General features: G+C 43.7%; 2 protein-coding genes across 2 annotated transcripts; one reads left to right on the top strand and one right to left on the bottom strand.

Moving 5' to 3' along the window:
* The first annotated feature begins 8,760 nt into the window (after window positions 1-8,760).
* Window positions 8,761-11,633, top strand: LOC147637713 (uncharacterized). Its single transcript, XM_086799014.1, has 3 exons — window positions 8,761-9,098; window positions 9,183-9,316; window positions 11,551-11,633. The coding sequence occupies exons 1-3, from the start codon at window positions 8,761-8,763 to the stop codon at window positions 11,631-11,633; spliced, it is 555 nt and encodes a 184-aa protein (XP_086655140.1).
* A 1,066-nt stretch (window positions 11,634-12,699) lies between these two features.
* LOC147637714 (pentatricopeptide repeat-containing protein At5g27110-like) lies at window positions 12,700-17,077 on the bottom strand. Its single transcript, XM_086799015.1, has 6 exons — window positions 17,031-17,077; window positions 16,665-16,895; window positions 15,852-16,007; window positions 14,634-14,984; window positions 12,931-14,551; window positions 12,700-12,771 (listed from the first exon to the last, which is right to left on the bottom strand). Exons 1-6 carry the CDS (start codon window positions 17,075-17,077, stop codon window positions 12,700-12,702), a joined length of 2,478 nt encoding a protein of 825 aa, XP_086655141.1.
* Between the last annotated feature and the right edge of the window lie 7,568 nt (window positions 17,078-24,645).

Genomic DNA, 24,645 nt, shown 5'->3' on the forward strand with positions numbered 1-24,645 from the left:
AGAGATCTTGCTTATATTAAGTTTCTTAGAAATACAACTTGGCTTTTGCACTCTATCAAATGCCTTCTAGCTTTGTCTTTAAATAGGTGAGCTAGTGGACCATAAGTCCATTCACACACACACCCTTCTCCTACCCTTTTACATGACCTTAGTCTTTTAATAAGAAGGTGGGTCAAATTAGGTTTGGGCAAGGTTGGTAGCTCATCTTGAAGCCTTGTTGCCTCATGGGAGGGAGCTGTTTGACAGTGAGGGGTTGTAGAGGCAAGAGCTTTTTTATGTGTGTATCGGGGAGGCGTATGATAAGGGAAGGTGGGGTAGCCCGAGGTTGAGAGGATGTCACTAGTGGAGACAATGGGCAGGGGTGGCTTGGCCTTGGCTTCCATCTATATCTTTGCTTTTCCCTTATCTTGTAGAGTGCTAGTGGTGGCGACAATGGGGGCTAGCTGTGGCCTCCTTTGGAAGTGTTGCGATGTAGTGAACTTGGGGGCTGGACATTGAGCATGGGGACTAGGAAATGGCACGTTGCGGTTGGGGTAGCCACAGTTGATGATTACCTTCATAGAACTTTTGAGCTTTGAGATTTTTAGGTACCCACTTGTAAAGTAGTTGTAGTGTGACGACGAGGTGGGGAGGGTTTTGCTATGGTGAGGGCCTTTGTCGGATGTTCTCCTTGACCTTGTGGGCTTGTGGTTACCTTGAGAGAGGTCAACGTGAGGTGCGGGTGGTATGTTGATGTGCCAAAGCTTTTGAGGTTGCCGATGTTTGAGGGGAAATTTTTGATCATTGGGGAATCCATAGGTTGGTAGCACCTTCATAATAATGTTGGGCAATGAGGATCTTCTTGGGCACCCAGGAGTATCGGTGGTTCAGGTGGAACAGGGGCGAGGTGGTACCTATGGGCAAGTAGTGGTGTTAGTAGTGTTAGCAATGTTAGTAGGCCCCTTTTGCAAGGTTTAACGTGCTTTGTGGAGCTTGTCGTGTGGTGGATAAGGTTTTAATTTCATATGACTAACTCTTCCAAATTTAAAAACTGTAAAGGTAGAGAATATACTATTTTTGGGAGAGATGGATTTTATACGATTAACTCTTAAATTAAAAAACTATAAAATCGAAGAATATTCTATTTTTGGAAGAGATAAATTTCATATGATTAACTCTTTCAAATTTAGAAACTGTAAAACTAGAGAATATGCTATTTTTGGGAGAGAAAAATAGAGTACCAAACAAAGGGGGAAAATGAATTTGATGATTTAAAATCCTCTAGTAACACCCTAATGGTAAAGTTAAACCCTTAGTGGCTTAGAAAGTTGAATGTAATTAGTAATAATTTCACTATATTAAAATAAAGATATTTTTTTGTTAACAAACCTTTGAAGGTAAACACTTATTTTTTGTTGTTTATGCTCAACAAACCACTATGTATATCCTCTATATCATATATGATGAGCCCATGAGTTAAAAGATTAGTTTTTATTGTTTATGCTCAACGAACCACTATGTGTATCCTCTATATCATATATGATGAACCCATGAGTTGAAAGCTTGCAAGATCTGATGAGAAACTAAGATTTAAACCTTTTGTTGTTGGTTTGAATGGAAACAAAAGTCAAGGCCAAGCCCAACTAGTTCTTGAAACAAACTAGAAAACCTCACTCCAAACCATGTCTCTCTGTGGAAACAAGTGAGGTTGCCAAGAGGTATGTATAGATCCCCACAATCACCATGTCCTACACTAGTACTACCACCTCAACCAGTTCCTTCAAGAACTACATATAATTGGTAACTCTTCCTATAGAGATAGAAACCCCAAGGACAAGAGATCTACGAGTCTCTTATGGAACTGCACTAGTATAACTTTACTTAGTGACTCTGTTGAGATAAAGACAGAAACCCAATAACAAGAGAGCAATGAGTCTTAGTAGCATCATCCATCCATATGGGTATCTTGAATAAGATTAGCCATAGACTATGCCTCTCTCTTCAAAGCCATGGTGCAAGAACAAGCAAGAGACTTCAATAACATATCACCTCTTTACTGTTTCCATTCTAAATGATGGCATCGTGTTGTCCTCATAGTTTCATTAAGTACCCCAAATCCATACCTAAATCCACTACCAAACCCTAATGTCATTCCATACACACGCACACATTAGCTGCACCACCCGAGGACTAGCACAGAGAGCTCTCACTGACTTCTTCTAGATTAGAGCCCTAAGAGCAGATCCACCCAATGTCCCTTCAAGTTGATGCAGGAGCCTGCCTGACAGGAGTGAAACTAGACAGAGCCACCAAGCTATGCAAAGCTTGATGCCCCTAACATAGCGGCCACGCACATGCTTATGTCACCTCAAGAGGATGAGAGTCATCATTTCCCACCATTGGAGGAATTTCTCCCACCCTGTCCAATGTCACTACATATTGGGTACCATTTTGCAGCACCCTATGAGAGATATTCTTGGTTGATGCGAGAGCATGAGGCTCTTTGTGCTTTTTTTTTCACGGATATTTTATTTTAGTTTTACTTTCAATACCATGATGATGTGCTCCATGGTCATGATGGAACATTTTGGTCTCATAGGTCATTTTGGCCTTTTGAAGACATTAATACAAATTTCTTTCTTTTTCTCTCTCTCTCTCTCTTTACACACACACCGCTCTCTTCTCTCTCTCACATACTAACACATACACATACACATCCCTCTCTCCTCTCTCCTCTCACACACACACCCCTCTCTCCTCTCTCTCTCTCACACACACATGCACCTCTCTCTCTCTCTCTCTCTCTCTCTCTCTCTCTCTCTCACACACACACACACACACACACACACATCCCACATGCACACCTCCCTCTCTCTCATAGTCCAAGGCCTTGCCACAATTTTCTACCTTCTTAAACTTATTAGTTATATAGATGGCCTTTTAAGAGATGATTATAGTGACCTTGCATAGGAGACAAGGAGAGGCATTTCTCATTGTGTACGCCCTCTAGGCCGGAGTATGTTGTAGCGGTGGTAGCACAGTGGGGAGTAGGAGGTGCAATGCGGTGGTTGCAATCCTCTCTCTCTCTCTCTCTCTCTCTCTCTCTCCACCTCTCTCAAAATAGATCACTTCTAAAAATTTGTAAGAGTGATCTATTTTTTTTAAACACACGGACACCTAAGTGATGCCACTACAAAAGTTAGTTTGCGATGTATAATAAACCGTCTTTACTCGATGTACCATGTGATGCCACAGTGTGTCGCATATACAATGAACTTATTTGTTAAAAATGTTTTGTCATTTATACGATGGCCGTCATCACCTAAATGACACCTATTTAAAAATACATCATTTTCAACCCATCTTTGGGGGGGGTTGTGTTATAGTGAGTGCTTACATGTATGTATGTATGTATGTATGTATATATGTATGTATGTATGTATGTATGTATATATGTGTGTATATATTTATGCGTGTGTGTATAGCCATTTTGATTGAGCATTTCAATAAGAACTTGTTGAGGGGTGTTTCAGCGTTTCCTACCCCGTTTTGAGGTGAAACATTTTGGGGCTGAAATGTTTCATGGTGATGCTGATCTAAACCCATCCACTAAAGCCTTATCCAATAGGCCCAATAAGTTAAATTTTCATTACCATTTAAACCCATCGTGAGACACCATTAACACCCATTCACTAAAGCCTCATCAATGGAATTGATAAACAAGATGATTTCTATTAAGATACACCATCTAAACCCATTCAAAGTCAAAGTACCCAACACCATCTACTCATCCTAAGACACCATGTGAACCTTTCCTGAGACACCATTTACATCCATCCATTGAAGCCTCATCAATAGGAACTCATCAACAAGAAGATTGTTGGATTTGAGGAGAATATGAGTGCATAACTAAGGAATGTGTGAGCTATGGTGGAGAAAAGATGGAAGAAGAAAGAAGATATGGAATAGGCCTAATCACATATTCACGTTTTTGCATTAAGAGAATGATTTTGTTACATCCATTTATAGCTCTCATCCACATGTTCCATGTACACTTGTGCCATCCATGTGTTCCTAAATGCCCACTTGCACTTTCCATGTGCCTGCTTTTGGACCATTGACTCCCTTTTACATTCATCCATTCATATCATGTAATAACCTTAGCCTTCAACCATTCTAATTCCATGATATCCTAAGCTCCGTCTACCTTGCTCACACATATATGTGCCCCATACATGACATGACGGGTGTCAGGCAAAAATTTGAAAGGTGTTTTGAGCTAGTGTACATATGGGATGCATGGTTTGCAAATAAGCTTTGCTCTGAATGCCCTGGCAAATGTACAGACTGAATGGTTTTGCAGTGAGCTGGTATGCGTGTTGTTTTTTTTGGGAGCAAATGCTAGAGATTTGGAAGTTTTTTATTGCAACAGTGTGGTGTGCGGGTGGTTGCCAAATGCAGGGCACCGACCGATTCGAAAGAGAGGCCGCCTTTGGAGCATGGGCAATGGTCGTATTTTGGTAAGTTGAGGTGCAGCTCATGGAAGGCCCTGGGCAGCTCTTGTCATGTTTGGAAAGTGTGGGCGCCGCATGTTCAGATGAAGCAAGGAGAAGGAGGGGCCATTGTAGCATTGGTGGCCATCATTGAAGCTTTAAAAAAAGAATAAAAGAATAAACAATATTATGTGGCCAACTTGAAATAGCCACATGGAGGCTTTGTATGCTGCCAGCGCAGACGTCTAGAAGGCTGGCAAAGACACGAAGAGAATGAAGGTGGCCGCTTCGAAAAAGTCAAGTCCAAGTGTGACAGAGGAAGGGTCGCACTGGAGTGGCTGTGCAGAGCTGAGGGCTGTAGCGAAGTTAGCCGCCTTGTGCGAGAAGGCTCTCGGGTAAGTGAAGGCTCGTGGCATCTGCAGGTGTAGAGAAGGGGAGCAGCCGCCTTGTATAAGAAGGCAACCTGGCGGGTAATTCTGCAGAGACACAGTCAGGCTGGTGTGGTAGCCACCTTGTGCGAGTGGAAGCGGCTCTGGTGATAGCTGCAGAGGACTGGCGGCGGCTGTAGAGAAGCTGGAAGACGCTGACACTTTGGGTAGCCAGTAGTGACAGAGTAGAGAGGCACTACAAGGGATCGGGCTCATACCCGCGCTCCTAGCCGCTAAAAATGACTTGTGAAAAAAAGTAGCAGGCCCGTGTATTAGCACGTGTATCATCGCGGCCAGAGACATGCGTGTAAAAGCGCGTGTATAGCACCACTCAGACGCGCATATACACGGGTGTGTAGCCGCGTTCTTTTCACAGACGCATTGATACACGCTGCTATACACGCTTTTTTCTTATTTTAGACGCGCTTATACACGGGTGTATAGCCGCGTCCTGTTCAGTTCAAATATCGCAGACGCGTTTATACCTGCGTCTATACACGCGTTTCTTTAATTTAGATGTGCTTATACATGCGTAATTACCAGTTTATACGCATTAATACACGCGTATTTTCTAGGGTATCCACGTATATACACGCGAGTTTTAGCAGTTCTGACGCGTTTATACACGCGAACAGAGAGCAAAAAAAAAATCCAGAGAGTGCTATTTGGTGCCTGAATACTGTTCAAGCATTCCAGCACCCAATAGCACTCTCTGTTTTTTTTTTTGTGCATTAGACCATCCCATTAGACCATCCACGAAGAACATATGCACGAGGGAGATTAAGACAAGAACGACATGAATGCATACATTGTCATTACACGATTCAAGACAGACATGAATGTAATACTATCGATCAATCAATTCAATATTACTATCAAAATTTCATACATGTATACAAGGGAGTCCATACAATATTACAAGGGAGTCCATACAATATTACTATCAAAATTTCATACATGTATACAAGGGAGTCCATATCTCGAAGTAGCCCATGGCTTGAGTTTACAAAAAAATATATACAATCACATCCTCAATTATTATTACAAGGGAGTCCATACAATATTACTATCAAAATTTCATACATGTATACAAGGGAGTCCATACAATATTACTATCAAAATTTCATACATGTATACAAGGGAGTCCATATCTCGAAGTAGCCCATGGCTTGAGTTTACAAAAAAATATATACAATCACATCCTCAATACTCAGACCGAGATGATGACTCGGTGCTCCCTCCATGCTCAGATGAGCTCACATCGGTCGGAATGTCCGAGGAGTAGTGCTCACGTCCACCCTCTGCAGCGGCGGCCGGTGGATCATCAGCAGCTTGTGCCTGTTCAAGTAATATATAGTATATAAGTATATATATATGCAATTCAATAAACCAAAACCATTCGTTACGAATTTTCAAGTACCTGTCGACCGTATGGTCTCATGGCCATCTCAAACTGCGCGTCTGTAATACGTCCCTCGGCTCTGAAGATGGCCCACGTGTCACGTCTGCTATGCCGGCGAGCATACGCAGTATCATGGGTTGTGGGCTTCCTCCCCGTAACCCGTCGCTGTATCATAATCAACACAATTTGTAAGATTAAAACAATCATAGAATCAATGAATTAAGTAAACAATCAAATAAAGTGGCAGGATACTTACGAACTCTGCCTCCCATGACTCGACGCCGCCAGATCCGAAATGCGAAGATCCAATGGTCTCCATCTGGATCCGTCGTGCCTCCACATGCTGCCTGCTCTTCACGCCACCCTCTGCTCGTTTCTTTGCCTCCTTCCACTCGCGTTTGTGCGCAGTGGGGCAGGTTTCTCGGTAGGATAGCCACCCGCAGCTACATTTAGCCGGTCATCGTACGCGAGTTTTTTAAGGTGAGATCTTTTATTACTTAAGATCTTTTATTACTTAAGATCTCCCTTATTCGCGTCCTTCCCCATACATCCGAGAATGTAGCATGTGGGGGATTGGGGTACCGACTATGTACAGCCTCTATCACCTCCCCAACTAATCGGCTATTTTGATCTTTAAATTTAATAAAACAATTTCTATATGAGTTTGATACTACCCCACGCATGTACTACATTACCTCCCTCCCCCTCGCATCCCCATCACTATCCCGCCCCTATCCGTCACATCATAGCAGACCACTCTCTCTATCTCTCATCTCCTCCTCTTCCGAACTGTCTCCTCTAACTCTTCTCTCTCTATCTCCTCTCTCACCGCGTGCCCTACTACCTCCCCCACCTCCCCCACCTCCCCCCCCAAAGCACCCGCCGCATCCTCCACTCCCACTCTTCCTACTGCTGCGGGTGGAGTCACGACTGGGGGATTGTCTACGTGACGGTGGCTGTGAGCCCTGACGTGACGGTGGCTTTGAGGGAGCACGTGATGGTGGGTGTGAGGGTGTACGTGAGTGTGTCTGGGACGAGGTATGTCTCCTCGGTGGACGTGGAAGAGGAGAAGCTGCATGCCGTCTCGTCGGACTCGGAGGAATAGACGGCACTGGAGTGCCCTGGATACTCGCGGTAGGGGTATAGACACCAGGCAGGGAAGGAGGGGGATGGGCATACATATACTCTGTAAGCTCAACCGGACCAGGTTGGCACCCAAAATGATTCAGCATCTCCATCAGCCAATTGCTGTATGCAAATGGATCGGATGAAGAACCTGGAATATCCATAAAGAACCTGCAACAAACATCTTCATGTACATCATGGGCTGTCTCTTGACTCACACAAATATCATCATTCAAGTCAGTTGCCTGCAAATCATGAAATCTGAAACGCCGCAGTCTCCTGCAGAAACGCGTGTATACACCCGTCAAAAAATGCGTGTATACACCCGTCAAAAAACGCGTGTATACACCCGTCCAAAAACGCGTGTATATCCGCGTGAACAGACTCTGCAGACAAGTTACACGCGCTTTTACACGCGTTTCTACACGCGACCTGCGAAATTTTGTTTTCGAAAAGACCGACCCCCGACAAAGACAGAGTGTCCTTATAAAAGGACCAACCATTGTCGCCCCTGTCAGGATGCAATAACCCAATCGTGTGCAAAAGGACAAACCCAAAGAGCAAAGAGCAAAATAAACAAATCTGACAAAAGAGACAAGGCACAGGAAAAAGTGACTCACCTCTGAAAAAGTGAGTCTTCTCTGCTCCTTCTCTGCTCCCTCCTTCTCCCGTGTGTGTGCTCCTTTCTCTGCTCCCTCCTTGTTGTTGGAAGAGGCGAAAACAGGCGAAAACGCATACAGAGTCAATTTCTTAGTTCAAAATCTATATTTGGGGAAGGCGGGCTATTTTTAGTTTAAACATACCGTCGCGTTTATATTCGCGTTTATAAATGCGTGTATATTCACGTGTATGATATTTTAGCTGCGTTTATACACGTGTTTTGCAGAAATTACCCGGGTTAATACACGCGATTTTTAGGAACTAGCCGCGTTAATACACGCGATTTTTAGGAAATAGCCACGTCAATACACGTGATTTTTGTGCTTTCATTAAAAACATATAATGATGTTGTGTTTTCTGATTTGTACACAGGATGTCATCAACCTCTTCAAGCAGTTCTGGGGAAGATGAGACAATGCGTCATCGTAATCGCGATGTGTGGTTGGGACAACGGATCAAATGTATGTGTAATTGATGTCAAGGATGCATTGTACGAGCACGTCGAATTACCTTGAATCACATCTCCATGTATGGAGAATGGAATCAAACAGGTTTAGAGGTGAGTAGATGTAAATTGATGGTATTCAAATGACTCATGGTATCCAAATTAAATTAATAGAGTTGTAACATATAATTTGATAAATTGAAGCAGGATGCAGTACCACACCCTAACATGGTATCCTACGCGCGACGAGAGCACGTAAAGCGTCGACGAGATGATGCTGGAGCTTCGGGATCTATTGTCAGAGATGAGTGGGAAAGGGATGACAATAGCCCTGCACCCCACGAAGTTGTGGAAGAGGAGGTGCTTGATGATATGGTGCGGAATCTTTTTAAGGATGATCCCAAAGGCATGGACGACGATGATATGGAACAAGAGCATCTTTATAAGGCTTCATCGACACCGGTGTTTGAAGGGTGCACATTCTCAGTTTTACGTGCTTCACTTGAACTACTTAATATACAAACAGTTTATGGATGGAGCAATGCAAGTCTTGACGCATTGTTGAAGTAAGCATTCTAACTTACAAATTTGAATTAGTGGTTTAAGGTTTAGGATTTAAGACTAATTATAATTGATGATATTGGATGCAGGCTATTATCAAACATGCTTCCAAAGGAAAATAGACTACCCACCTCAAGAGACATAGCGAGGCGCTATGTGACATCTCTTGGAGGACTGGATTATGATAAAATACATGCATGCGTCAATGATTGCATTCTCTTTCGTGGGACGCATAAGGAGGCTCTACATTGTCCGCGAACCATTCTCTTTCGTGTTATGGCAGTGGAGGTGGTTTGTTTGGTAGAGGAGACTTTTTCGCGAACCATTCTCACAAGTCAACTACATCTCATTGTGCATTTAGTGGACGAAATTGCTTTATGTGGTACTGTGCATGCACGCTGGGGATGTTCTTCCTCGAGCGCTTCATGAAGACCTTAAAAGACTTTGTGAGGCAAAGTGCAAGGCCTGAAGGAAGCATGGCCGAGGGTTGGTTGATACAAGAGTCTCTTGTATATATTTCAGAATTTCTTGGTCAGGTGGATAGCTCTTTGCCACGACTATGGAGCAATGAAGAGGACTTGAGGCTGACCTCTATTGTGCCTCAAGGAAAAGGACAGAGTAAAGTAATTGACAGAACATTGATTGATGATCTCAATTTCACTTGTATCCTTAATAGTGATGTGATGAGCAGATGGGTTACAAGATATGAGGATGCAAAGACAAAAAGGCAAGCAGAAAGAGCGAGCTCTTTCGAAGGCAACATGGCTCTCGGAAGGCGTACCCTAAGCATCTAGCAACACTTCCGAATGATATCCATGTTGATTGGTTGCATGAGGAAATGGAGAGAGCAGAGAGCGACGAGGGGCTGCATATCACGGCGGAAGAATGGGAGTATGCACGAGGATGCATGTCAACGGTACATAGAACTAATGTTTTGCATTAGTTGTAAGTGATTTGCTTTTAATATTTATTCACATTGCTTACACAAATATTGCTTCTATTTTGGTCCAGTGCACTATGTTCAATGCTATATGGTGTGAAGGCAAGCATTTTCGAACACAAAGAATTGATGAAAAGAGAAATACACAAGATTGCGGTGTCATTAGTAGCTTTGAGGGAGCTAATGGAAAAATGGATGATTATTGTGGCATAATCTAAGACATATTTAGGCTTGACTTTCGTCGCTTCTTTGTGTATGTTTTGGATGTCAAATGGCAAATGAACGTGGTGGAAAAAGGGCCTGATGCAATGATAAAACGCCATGCAAGTGGATATGTAACTATTGACTCTACAAAGTTCTGGCAAACAAAGATAGGCTCGTATTGCCACAACAATGTGAGCAGGTATGCATTTTTTTACTAATGTGTTTCATGTACATATATATCTAAGCTCGCGTACCCCTTGACTTTTGATATGCTAATTAATTACTGTACTGTGTGTATTTGAGTAGGTTATCTATCTACCAATGGTGCATGACATCAAATGGTGGTACGTCATCCCTATTGCACCACGTTCCAAAATGATGTATAATACATTCACTGATATGGAGCATATGGAGGATGTAACAAGCCGCAATGAAGATGATGTCGAACATGCCATTGAAGATGTTGTGATCGATGATCAAGAAATAAGAGATGATCATGATAATGAGGATGAGCATGCCATTTCTCATGATCATGAGAATGACCCTACCATTGAGGATGATGGTGATGTTGATGAGGATGATCAGGACATCTATACCATTATCAATGGAGTACAGAATATCGATAGTGGAATAAATTTAATCGTAGCCTTACCAATTGATCAAATGGATATTGATGTTGATCGTTTGGCAAGGATGGATCTTATTGAAGATGAGATCGAACCCTAACCAATCCGTCACTGTATGTTCTAAATTGATGACATTTCTATCATCTCATATGCATGATTTATTTTTGAATATATTTCATTGTTGTAAATGCATGTAGTGGGATTGTGTAATGATGTATACTGTAATGTACTATGAGATGGTTTAAGGAAAATAGTTTTCAATTTTGTAAAGGAATTCAGTTTTTCTTCAGTTTTTCTCTGCCATGCGTGTATTAATCCGTGTATAGTAGCGTGTATTTATCCGTGTATAATAGCGAGTATTACCCCGTGAATATTATCGTGTATAGATGCGTGTATTAGTGCGTGTATATAAACGCGTTTATACACGCGTTGATAAATGCAAACATACACGCGAACTTAAATACTAAAATACACGCGTCCGATTCTATTCAAATACAAGCGCGACCATACACGCGTTCGTAATTTATCGCGTGTATGAAACCCGTGTATGGCAGCATTGTCTTGTAGTGAGGGTGGCCTTTCTTGTTTTGTGGCTGGACGTAGAGGAAGCCGCTGTCGTGACGTGTGCGGTCTAGCCGGGAACACACTGGGTGTCTGGCTGTGAGAGTTATGTTGTTGAACTTCAAGGGGCATCATCTGCAGAAGCTTGCAAGCCAATCTCTCTAGATTCTCTAGATAGGCAAAACATAACAGTGTTTCAACTGCCCTGAGACACGGGCATCAGCATCAAAAGAAAATACAAAAGGAAACTCTCAAGGGTTCCCCTCCTCTGGTAAACCACAGCATCACAGCTTCAAGACCCTGATTCTCAAGCCAGTGCAGTTGAAATCATGTGAACCCAAATCAACATAGACATGGTGATCATGCTTATCTAGGTCCCATAAACTAAGTATATATCTTATGCTTTCCAAATGCTCCTCCATGCTCTTCCTGCACTCTTTTGTCAACTGAGGCTCAAGCTGATTCACCACTGGTTGAGGTATGGAGGTATAATGATGTAGTTGATTATTATTCACGTATGCTAGACCCGTTCCACTTGTCTTGACAAGAGTGTTTTTCTTGAATACAATGATGGTATCCAAGCCAGGAGCATATACTGAGGAAACATACACGATTTCTGAGTGTTGGAAAAGTAAAGTGACTGGACAACGATGGCCCCGCAGCTAGATGTTATGGCTCCTCACCGGAGGATGACAGCAGCCCCGTACACTCCATGTTTGACAGAATGTCCAGAAACCCTAATCTCCTGTGCAGCTTGATGTTGTATTGCCTTGGTGGACAAAGATGGCAGCCCCGTGCATTCATTCGATCCATGTTTGATAGAATGGCCAGAAACCCTAATCTCCGGCACGCAGCTTGATGCTGTGATGTATTCCTAGCCTGGTGTTCCTCCTGCAGCTTCATGGCTGCCCGCCATCTGCTGCAGCGCCCAAGACAAAACATACAGGGCTCTCCTCATCAACGAGGAGGCCCTCCTTTTCTACTTACCTCCCGCCTCTCTGTCAGGCGATTCCCTTCCTTAGCAGCCAACTCCCACCAACTTCTTCGTCACCTTCTGGATAGCGAGCTGGCAGCCACGTGAAGCTCCCACATGGCCATTCTTTTTGTGGCCACGATTATCATTAATTTTATTTTATTCTAAGGCCTGCCTCCTCAACATTGCCTTACATACCAATACCCATGGCACATGGCCCCCTTTATCTTTATTGCCCTTGCTTTCACACATTCTCAACCACAACCTTCAGTGCCCATTGTATTTTGACGTGCCCACACATATCAAGCGGTCGCGCACACATACGAGCTGATCTCACCTCCACTGAACCTTACTCCAGACAGGCTTGTAACAAGCTGAACACCAAAGCAAAGGCAGCCTTAACCCTTTTTACTTTTTTCTGCCCATGCATCTGAGATCATATGGGATGGTCTGTGAGCTTCTTTCACTACATGGACGTGCCACAGCACGACATCGACCCCCTCTAAACCTGCACATCCTCCGGTATGTGCCACCAAGTTGCTATGTAGGCTAATCTTCTTCAAATCTATACTGATTTGAATGTCACCCTCATCTTCATCAAATTTTGACACGTTATCTTCAGCTTCTTCATCCTCTGAACCCACATTCTCATCCAAATCATTCTCTAGATCAGCCTCCCTTTTCTTGGCTTCTTCCAACTTCTTTCGTAGCTCTATTTCTGTTTGCTTCTTGTCAGCAAGGACACTTCCAACAAGCAAATCTATTTCAAGTCCGCTCCTTGTGATTTCCCCATGTATCTGTCTGCCCTGCTCTGCAGCTGCTATGTTACCACAGGCCTTGAGAATGCATAAAAACATGACCTTGTTTGGAATGACTCCTTCCTGATGCATTTTTCCATAAAGTTTAAGTGCAGGGAAGCTGTTTTCGCTCTCAGCATACCCTGCAATCAATGCACCCCAAGTCACAACATCTTGATTCTCTGCCCGCTCAAAAACCACACATGCCTCCTCTAGGCTTCCACATTTTGTATACATGTGGATAATGATATTCTGGATGTCTGAATCTATGTCGTATCCATACTTAATGACTTGATCATGTATTATCTGACCTTGCTCTACCATACCTAAGCTTCCAGAGGCTTTCAACACACACAAAAAACTAACTCTGTCTGGCAGTATGCCCTTCAGTTGCATCTTCATGAAGAGCTCAAGGGGAAACTTTCCATCTGCATGTTGGGCATACCTTGAGATCAATGCCACCCAAGATACAGCATCTTTGTTTAATAGGTTGTCAAACACAGTATGTGCCTCCTCTATAATCCCACATTTGGCATACATATCAACAAGGCAGTTGCCAAGGAAATCATCCAATTCCAACCCTAGGCTTATTATCTGATCATGTATCAACATGCCTTGTCCTACATCTTTGACACTACCACATACTTTCAAAACACACAGAAATGTGGCTTTATCTGGCCATACGCCCTCTTGATGCATAGTCTCAAAGAGTTGTATGGCAAGAAGGCCATGGCCATGCTGAGCATAGCCGGCAATCAGCACCCCCCATGACACATAATTCCGATGCCGAAGCGTAGCAAAAACTCTGTGGGCCTCCACTAGGCATCCATATTTAGCATACATGTCAATCAAGGTGCTCCCAACAAGCACATCAGAATCAAGGCCAAAGCTAACTATCTGATAATGTATGAGCCTCCCAGGCTCAACTGCTCTGATGCCAATACAAGCTTGAGAAAATTCTGCATGGGCTGAGATGATGGCATTCCACGTGTAAACAGTTGGGTTTGCCACTTGGGAGAACACTTGATTGGCCTCTGTTAGGCTCCCACAAGAGGCAAAAAGGCGTATGAGATGGTCTGCCAAAGCTGCAACTGTGTTGAGGCTATAGATGACCATGAGGGAATACAAGTTTCTGCCTGTTGCTAGATCTTTCCTTCTACTGCATGTCTGCAGAAGGCCATATATGGTTTCCCTTGACGATGACGACGACGACGATGATGATGATGATGATGATGATAATGATAATGAAGGCCCTTGTGTTTCCATGAAATTTGAAGCTTTACGTGTACCTTGGAAAGGTTCCTGCTTATACAGCAGGATGGCCATGCCTCCGCCAGATCCAAAGAACCGACCATATCTTGACAGACCCACAGAGCAGAGCAGAGCAGGCACAGGAAGGAGAAGAGGGAGAGAGAAGGCCCCAGCCCTTGGCCTCTTGCACTTGTGCATCCATTTGCACTCTAGGAGTGGATCTAGATCCAAATGCTTGTGCATGGTTTGCTGGCTCCTCCTGAAAGGCAGAACTCGACCACGCTGGACCAGCACATGCATCAAGGGCACTAACAAAGGTGACCAGATCTGGCATCAATCCATGCAACAGCATGAGATCAAACAGGAAAAGTGCATGACTACCTTTCCCACATTGAGCATATGTAGCAATCATAGCAGTCCAAGAGACGGAATCATGGTGAGACATGCTGTTAAATTCTCTTTGAGCATACTCTAGCTGCCCACAATTGCCATACATGGTGATAAGAGCCGTACCCACTGCAATATCCATTTCAAATTCACTGCCATACATGCAAGCATGCATCCACATACCTGCTTTGAGAGTGGATTATTTAGCCCTGTTTTTTTTTTCAAAGAGTTTCTTTCAGATATTCCGACAATTAGAGTACAAAGAAGTGTCCACCTTTCCGGCATTCATAAGTTCTTGAGCATTCTAACTGTTTTGCAACTTGTAGGGAAGACCTCAAGTCAATACAAGCTCCTCACCTTCCTCAGCTATCAAAAAGGTCGAGTGTCGTAAGCCCTTGAGACAAAGAGTTAGCTTCAAGTCACTACAAGCTCCTCTCTATCCTTGGTTATTGGAATAGATGAGTGTCATAGGCCCTTGAAGTGGCAGGAATGGATCAAGTCATTGCAAGCTCCTCTCCTTCCTTAGCTGTCGAGAAGGATGAGTGTCACAAGCCCTTGTTGCCCATTCTACAGTCCTAAGAGAGAACTACAAGTCTATACAAGCTCCTTGTTATCCCCTTCTCTTGAGGTGAACAAGTGTCATAAGCCCTTGTAATCCTTCTTCTTCCCTAATAGTTTTATTATGGAAGACTACAAGTCCTATAAGCTCTTGGCTCTCTCTTTTCGAGAAATGCATCAGTGTCATAGGCCCCTATAGCCTTCTTTGCTTTGTCTGCCATTATTTTTACCTCCTTTGCATCCTTGTCATGCTTTAGAAGTTCTCCAATCAGCTAAGATATAGCATCATTATAGTATATTTCCTTCATTTTTGTACCTGCCTTTCAGAAAGCCCTGATTATGTATCTATTTGCTCTAATTTTCCCCAAGCATCATCTTGATTTGTATGTCATCTTGCATGTATCCATACATTCCAGATATCATATCGTTTTTCATCCAGCATTCAAATCAGATAACATTACCTTTGTTTTCCCACTTCACCCAGCCTTCTTTCGACTGCCTGTTGCTGTTGCATGTAGAGCACAAACGCCTGAAACATCTGCATGGTGTTGACGTCCGGACGAAATCCTTGCTGCTCCTGTTGATCACCCATGATTCCCCTTCTACTCTCACCCCAGCTGTTTCACGTCGGGTTCACCAAAGCTGTCGTGACGTGTGCGGTCTAGCCGGGAACACACTGGGTGTCTGGCTGTGAGAGTTATGTTGTTGAACTTCAAGGGGCATCATCTGCAGAAGCTTGCAAGCCAATCTCTCTAGATTCTCTAGATAGGCAAAACATAACAGTGTTTCAACTGCCCTGAGACACGGGCATCAGCATCAAAAGAAAATACAAAAGGAAACTCTCAAGGGTTCCCCTCCTCTGGTAAACCACAGCATCACAGCTTCAAGACCTTGATTCTCAAGCCGGTGCAGTTGAAATCATGTGAACCCAAATCAACATAGACATGGTGATCATGCTTATCTAGGTCCCATAAACTAAGTATATATCTTATGCTTTCCAAATGCTCCTCCATGCTCTTCCTGCACTCTTTTGTCAACTGAGGCTCAAGCTGATTCACCACTGGTTGAGGTATGGAGGTATAATGATGTAGTTGATTATTATTCACGTATGCTAGACCCGTTCCACTTGTCTTGACAAGAGTGTTTTTCTTGAATACAATGATGGTATCCAAGCCAGGAGCATACACTGAGGAAACATACACGATTTCTGAGTGTTGGAAAAGTAAAGTGACTGGACAACGATGGCCCCGCAGCTAGATGTTATGGCTCCTCACCGGAGGATGACAGCAGCCCCGTACACTCCATGTTTGACAGAATGTCCAGAAACCCTAATCTCCTGTGCAGCTTGATGTTGTATTGCCTTGGTGGACAAAGATGGCAGCCCCGTGCATTCATTCGATCCATGTTTGATAGAATGGCCAGAAACCCTAATCTCCGGCACAGCTTGATGCTGTGATGTATTCCTAGCCTGGTGTTCCTCCTGCAGCTTCATGGCTGCCCGCCATCTGCTACAGCGCCCAAGACAAAACATACAGGGCTCTCCTCATCAACGAGGAGGCCCTCCTTTTCTACTTACCTCCCGCCTCTCTGTCAGGCGATTCCCTTCCTTAGCAGCCAACTCCCACCAACTTCTTCGTCACCTTCTGGATAGCGAGCTGGCAGCCACGTGAAGCTCCCACATGGCCATTCTTTTTGTGGCCACGATTATCATTAATTTTATTTTATTCTAAGGCCTGCCTCCTCAACATTGCCTTACATACCAATACCCATGGCACATGGCCCCCTTTATCTTTATTGCCCTTGCTTTCACACATTCTCAACCACAACCTTCAGTGCCCATTGTATTTTGACGTGCCCACACATATCAAGCGGTCGCGCACACATACGAGCTGATCTCACCTCCACTGAACCTTACTCCAGACAGGCTTGTAACAAGCTGAACACCAAAGCAAAGGCAGCCTTAACCCTTTTTACTTTTTTCTGCCCATGCATCTGAGTTCATATGGGATGGTCTGTGAGCTTCTTTCACTACATGGACGTGCCACAGCACGACACCGCGTGGGTGATGTGGCTTGGTCCGGTGTTGGGTTGGTGATATAGGCAGCGGCGGCTGGAGATGTGAAGCGGTCTAGCGAAGGGAGCTGTAGTGTGAAGATCGAGAGGAGCTGACGAGCTGCAGAGGCTCTGGTGTTAGCGTTGCTGCTGGTCGTGACACAGAGAGAGAGAGCTACTGAAGTCGAGGGTTGCTGGTGGGGCGCCCTCTGAAGAGAGAGAAGTGGCCGGTTTTTGTGTGGGTGGTGACGGCAGAGAGTGGATGCTGACCAGAGAGAGAGAGAGAGAGCCTTGGGTGTTTTGTGTTGGCTGTAGGTTGAGGTGCTGATGTCTGGGCTGGAGACAAGTGGGGCTCGCCTTTGACACTTGGCAGGTAGCAACTGGACAAAGAGTAGCCGCCGGGATATAGAGGAAGTGAAGGAGGGTTGCTGGTGGGGCGGCCTCTGAAGAGAGCAGAGATCGGGAGACAAAGGCTTGGTTGTTAGACGCAAGGGTGTAATTCCCTTGGCAATAAATCCTGGCCAGAGTCCTGGTTTTTGGTGTAATTGCTGAGTTTGTTTGTAGTGGGTGAAGTTGGGACTGGATTTCTCAGTGTTATGGTGTGGATGGTGCTGTGTATGTTTTTGATGAATGATCATTTGTCTATCGTGGTTTTGAGCTATCTTTCTGGTGTGGGTGGGTGGTGAACCGGGAGAAGGGGTTGAAGGTCAGATAGTAGGCTATGGAAGTGGCCGTAGTTTTGGCAGGGGTAGACGGTTTATTCCTACATGTTGGAATTGTGGTGAACTTGGACATCTAAGTACAGACTGTGTGATAAGCCTCAGCGAATGGGGGGTGATATGTATCCCTTACACTCTCAGATTCCCAACAGGGCAAATGATTATGGAATTGAAATTAGAGGTGAAGCAGGGACTAGTGGATTGACAAATGAAGAGAAAGGTAAAACTAAGGTGATAGATGTGGTCACCCTTGAGAAGACGAAGGAGACAGAAGCTGATGTGATACCTTCGGGGAAACGGACGCCACAGGAAAGGGAAAGCAGGGATGCTGTAGGGCCCAGCAAGAAGAAAGGTAAAGTGAAGGAAGGAGGGGATGTAAAGGAGAAGCGAAAGTCTCGTAGGAAGTTTTAGGTGATGTAAAGGAGAAGCGAAAGTCTCGTAGGAAGTTTTAGGGGATGTAAAGGAGAAGCGAAAGTCTCGTAGGAAGTTTTAGGTGACTAATTTTCCACTGGGGGTTGGGCAGAAAGGCTACAATTTATAGGAGGACATGGCTGGAAGGATTGATGACATGACTAGTAGCAGTAATACTAGTGAGGGAACAGAAGACACTTCATCCCCAGTGAGGAGGATGCAAAGATGGATGCCCTGGTTATTGATGTTGGTGATGAGGTTGCCCAACAGGAAGAGGCCATACAGGAAGAATGCGAGGAGGTACAAGTGAATCATGAGCAAAGGTATGCATGTGATGTGAAAGAGTATGCTTTTGAGTCTTTGGATGATAAACCTTTGTGGGATGAGTGGGATATAGAAAGTCTACAGGATGATGAACCAGAGCTGGAGTTGGATGACCAGATGTGCATTAATGTTAAGAAAGCCACGAGCAGGATTGATGCTATGAAAGAAGAGCAACACCAGCATACTTTGAATGATGTTGATGCTATGGATGAGACTATGGATGCTATGATAGATGAATTTCTTGTTAGCCTTGATAAAGATGAGCATGCAGGAACTGAAGTGGATACTTTGGCAATGGTGCCTTTTGAAAGGGAGTTTGTTTTGCCTGTAGTGATCGATCAATTCAAAAGAGAGGCCGCCTTTGGAGCATGCGCAATGGTCGTATTTTGGTAAGTTGAGGTGCAGCTGATGGAAGGCCGTGGTGGGCAGCTCTTGTCATGTTTGGAAATTGTGGGCGCCGCATGTTCAGATGAAGCAAGGAGAAGGAGGGGCCATTGTAGCATTGGTGGCCATCATTGAAGCTTTAAAAAAAGAATAAAAGAATAAATAATATTATGTGGCCAACTTGAAATAGCCACATGGAGGCTTTGTACGCTACCAACGCAGACGTCTAGAAGGCTGGCAAAGACACGAAGAGAATGAAGGTGGCCGCTTCGAAAAAGTTGAGTCCAAGTGTGACAGAGGAAGGGTCGCGCTGGAGTGGCTGTGCAGAGCTGAGGGCTGTAGGCGAAGTGAGCCGCCTTATGCCAGAGCCTCTGGGGTGGTTCTACTGACAGGTAGAAGGAGAGGGCTGTAGCGAAGTGAGCCGCATTGTGCGAGTCTCGGGTAAGTGAAGGCTCGTGGCATCTGCAGGCATAGAGAAGGGGAGCAGCCACCTTGTATAAGAAGGCCGCCTGGCGGGTAATTCTGCAGAGACACAGTCGGGCTGGTGTGGTAGCCGCCTTGTGTGAGAGGAAGCGGCTCTGGTGATAGCTGCAGAGGACAGGCGGTGACTGGCAGCTGCAGAGAAGCTGGAAGACGCCGACACTTTGGGTAGCCGGCGGTGACAGAGCAGAGAGGGTGGCCTTTCTTGTTTTGTGGCTGGACGTAGAGGCAGCCGCGTGGGTGATGTGGCTTGGGCTGGTGTTGGGTTGGTGATACAGGCAGCGGGGCTGGAGATGTGAAGCGGTCTAGCGAAGGGAGCTGCAGTGTGAAGATCGAGAGGAGCTGACGAGCTGCAGAGGCTCTGGTGTTAGCATTGCTGGTGGTCGTGAGACACAGAGAGAGAGCTGCTGAAGTCGAGGGTTGCTGGTGGGGCGCCCTCTGAAGAGAGAGAAGTGGCCGGTTTTTGTGTGGGTGGCGACTGTAGCAGAGGAGGCAGAGAGTGGATATTGACCAGAGAGAGAGAGAGAGAGCCTTGGGTGTTTTGTGTTGGCTGCAGTTGAGGTGCTGATGTGTGGGTTGGAGACAAGTGGGGCTCGCCTACGACACTTGGCAGGTAGTAGCTGGACAAAGAGTAGCCGGGCTACAGAGGAAGTGAAGGAGAATTGCTGGTGGGGCGCCCTCTGAAGAGAGCAGAGACCGAGAGACAGAGGCTTGGTTGTCAGACGCAAGGGTGTAATTCCCTTGGCAAGCCAGAGTCCTGGTTTTTGGTGTAATTGCTGAGTTTGTTTGTAGTGTGGTGAAGTTGGGACTGGATTTCTCAAAGTGTTATGGTGTGGATGGTGCTGTGTCTATTTTTGATGAATGATCATTTGTCTATCGTGGTTTTGAGCTATCTTTCTGGTGTGGGTGGGTGGTGAACCGGGAGAAGTGTTCCAACCAGCCGGTTGGTGGTGCCGTTGTGTTAGTATTTTCAAAGTTTGGGAGGTGAAGGGCTATAGAGGCATGGTCTTTTTTTCTTTTTTTCACCTCACAAAACGGGCATCCTATTTCAATAAGGATTTATTTCAAGAGACACCATTTAAACCCATCCAAAGTCAAAGTATCCAACAAAATCTAAACCCATCCATTAAAGCCTCATCAATAGGAACTTATTAAGGAGAGGGATTATATGAATTTAGTTCTTTTAGAACATCAACATAATCCTCATGAGATTAACAACCAATTCATATAAGAAACATGTGAAACCTAAGCTTGAGTCTTATGTGGTGAAGCCTCTATAAGAAAAACCCTTTTAAAGTACACTCCTATGCAAATTTAAAAACAAATAGCCTTGAAAATAATGGATCCCTAAAAGGCCATCAAATCAACTAAGAAAGCACTCCAAGCAGTAGAGGTATGAAGGGAATCAACCACCAACACTTCAGGGTTGGATGGTATCAAGGAAATTTCTTGCAGTTAAAAGATACTTTGAAGGTACACTTTGCTATGGTTACCTAAACATCAAAAATATCATAATACTAACTAAAGTAAAAAGTAAACAAAAGCTACATATTACATCTACTAATTACTCAAAGAAGCTGTAACATGCTCAGGGATTCTACCAAGGCAACACACAAATTTGGATTCAAACCAATAGAGAGAAAGGTGGAGAAAGGGTATATGAGAAACTTGGTCCCAAGAGTCTCTAAACCCTAGGGTAAAATAGGGAAAAAATGCATGGCATTGCCCAAAAGTAGTAAAAATGCCAATGATTAATAATCAAGGAAAGTCAATTACTTCAAAAGGATTTCTCTCTGAAGTGTTTACTTTAAGACTTGGCAAAATATAAAAAATTAAAAAATCAAAAAATCTACACTCATACATCTTGTACGGCGTACATCTTAATGGTATGCATACAACTACCAAGTTTCAACATTATGCAGATAATATAAAATGATCTTTCTAATAGTCTTCTAATATGCGACCAATAGTATACATGTACACCAATCTTTGAGTAGCCATCTAAATCAAATCAAGTTGTCTTAGATTTTTGAGATCAGCTCCCTTCTCTTTTCCCTCCACACGCCTGACCATATGAAACAAGAACTTTCTTTTCTCAATCCTCACCTCCTCGCACTCGTTGAAAACTACAATTCAACCAAGCACGTCAATGAAATCCTTAAGCACATCTTGAGCTCTCAAGAACATATTCTCCAACATAACCTCTCTTTGAAGCCAACTACAAAATGACAACTTTGGCAAACCTGCAACAATATTTTGGGCCTGCACAGACTTCAGTCATTGCAACACTGATTTTTGAAGTCTTTCACAAAACATCCTTGTTGAGAATTAAACCTCACTTGCATACCCTGCTCAACTATCTGTCTAATAGAAACCAGGTTCTTTGTAATGTTTACGACATAAAGTACATTTGCCAAGTACTTCATTTTGCCATGCTACATAGACAATGGTACTTTACCAACATGCATAATGGGATGCGCAGTATCATCACTTGTTTCTACATAACCTGGTTTTTCCATTTTCTACATGTTTCTAAACCACTCAGCACGACTAGTCATATGGTTAGAGGCACTAGAATCCACATACCATGTATCTTGAGATCCTGACATATCTCCTATTATGAAACTGAGCATGTGATGCATCATAAGGAGCTACTCACTTTTTTCACCACTCACCTCGCTGTTTGCTAGATGATGCATAGTTCCCTTGGTGTAACTTTTCACTTTTAATGTAATTCTACTTTTTATAGCAATCCTTTGCCATGTACCTTGGTTTGCCACAATAATAGCAATCTATGCTATTTTGATTTTGATTTCTTTACCAATCACCTCGGCCTCTTTGTCTACCCTTACCTCTAAACTGGCCTCTTCCACCTGTGTATAATTGTTGCCCTACTGCAAATCATTGGATTGTTGTTGTCTAGAATTCTGATTTCCTCGTCATGGCCACCACCTTGGCCTTGACCACAAGCTCTAACTCTTCCTCTACCTAAAGTAGAGTAAAAGGCCTATTTCGATGTGTTCTTTCTTTGTGAAGAAGAGTCCTCACCTAGTGACTTCTCTTCTATTATCAGCATAGACATCAAGTCCCGAAAGTTGGGAATATTCTCCTTGATTTCAATGGAGGCCTTGAATGGCTTGTACTCTTTGCCAAGCCCATTCAGGTAGACACTCACCAAATCCTCTTCTTCCACTGATACATTGAAGGACCCAAGGGATTCAACAATGCCCTTGATCTTTAAAACATGCTCATTGATAGACATGATTTTTTTCCACAGTATGTAGCTCTTGCTTTGCAATTTCCTTGCCTTTGTGTTGGTCTGGAACATCTGTACACCAGATTTTGCCATGTAACTGCTAGGGTGTTGGCATCTTGTATATGTCCTATAATCGTGTCTGTGACACTAATTGAAAGACAATACATGACTTTACTTGCACCTTGGTTCCAATCCTTGAATGCCTTTATGTCTGCTAGAGTGGCATTCTCTTCAGACAACTGAGTCCTCATTGTTTCCTTCAACATAGTCCCAAAATCCTTTACCCATAAGGAAATTAGTCATTCTTGTTGGAATATTGATGTTTAGCATTCCTAGAAGGAGCAAATGTGCACTAGGGCATAAGAAAGAAATTGAAAGGTTGTAAGGGATCCAATAGCATTGCTAGGGAATTGGAAGAGCCAATAGGAAAAAGGTCAAGTCCAAGTGGCACCAATGGGTGCAATCTACCTTGTAAGCAAAAAAGCTATATCTAGCATTTGGAATGAATGGAGACATATTCCTTTTTTTTGCATGAATCCCTCTTGTCCACACTTTACCACTCTAGCATTATCTTCTACATCTTCACTCACCAACCATGAATGCTACCCTCTCATTTCCTCCATAGCCTCTTCTCTCCTTGAAGCTCACCATAGATGTGGGACTATAATTTTATCATGGTATCACATTGATTCATCATGACCAAATTTGTTATAGTTCTTACATTGAGGCTTACCCTTGTTCCGACAAAACTTCTCTAAGTGGCCTTGCATGCCACAATAGTAACAAGTGGTCCTTGTTGATGGTGCTTGTCCTCTTCCTTGTACTCGCCCTCTTGATGCTAGCGCTCTTCCTCCTCTTGAATAGAAGGCCCACTCAACATTCGATGTAGAAGCTTCACTTGCATTCTTTAGTTTGGCTTCCTTATCAAGTAGAGAAGATTGTATGTCATGAACATTGAGAGATTGTCCATGTTTGATAGGTACTCTACAAGGTCACCATATCCCTCAATGTCACAACTAGCTAATAAGATGGCTTTGGCTTCATCTTCTTCAACCTTTTTTTCTATGCAAGTGAGCTAGTGCTTAATACTCTTGTACTTGTTAATGTGACTCATCATGTCATCACTAGGTGTTTAAGCTTAAGATTATATAGTTGTATAAGTAGCTTAACCTTAGAATGCTTAGACTTTATCCCAAATATCATCTCAAGATCATCCCATGCTTTCTTAGCATTATGAAAATGTTATGCATGACCTCATCACCTAATGCAAATGCAATTGTTCCTAATGCCATCTCATTCCGCTCTTCCCAAAGATCTCTCAAACTTTCCTTGATTTGCCTTCCTTTCATCCCCACAGATTCTTTCTCATAAGTAAGTACATGAGTTTGGATTGCCAAGTTTCAAATCCAAAACCAATGAATTATCTACTTCAATTGTAGGTGCCATGATAATAGTATGCTAGCGGGGTCTTACCTCAAGACTCTTGAGGCAATGTCTAGCCACTTTACAAGACAAGTGTTTTGGCAAGTGTCTAGCCACTTTACAAGACAAGTGTTTTGGCAAGTGTCTAGCCACTTTACAAGACAAGTGTTTTGGCACTCTTAGAAAATTAAGTGTTTGATGCAAGGT

The sequence above is a fragment of the Cibotium barometz genome, chromosome 6 (assembly GCF_041138505.1).
Source record: "Cibotium barometz isolate CiBa-2024 chromosome 6, ASM4113850v1, whole genome shotgun sequence".
In the NCBI taxonomy this organism is placed as follows: domain Eukaryota; kingdom Viridiplantae; phylum Streptophyta; class Polypodiopsida; order Cyatheales; family Cibotiaceae; genus Cibotium; species Cibotium barometz.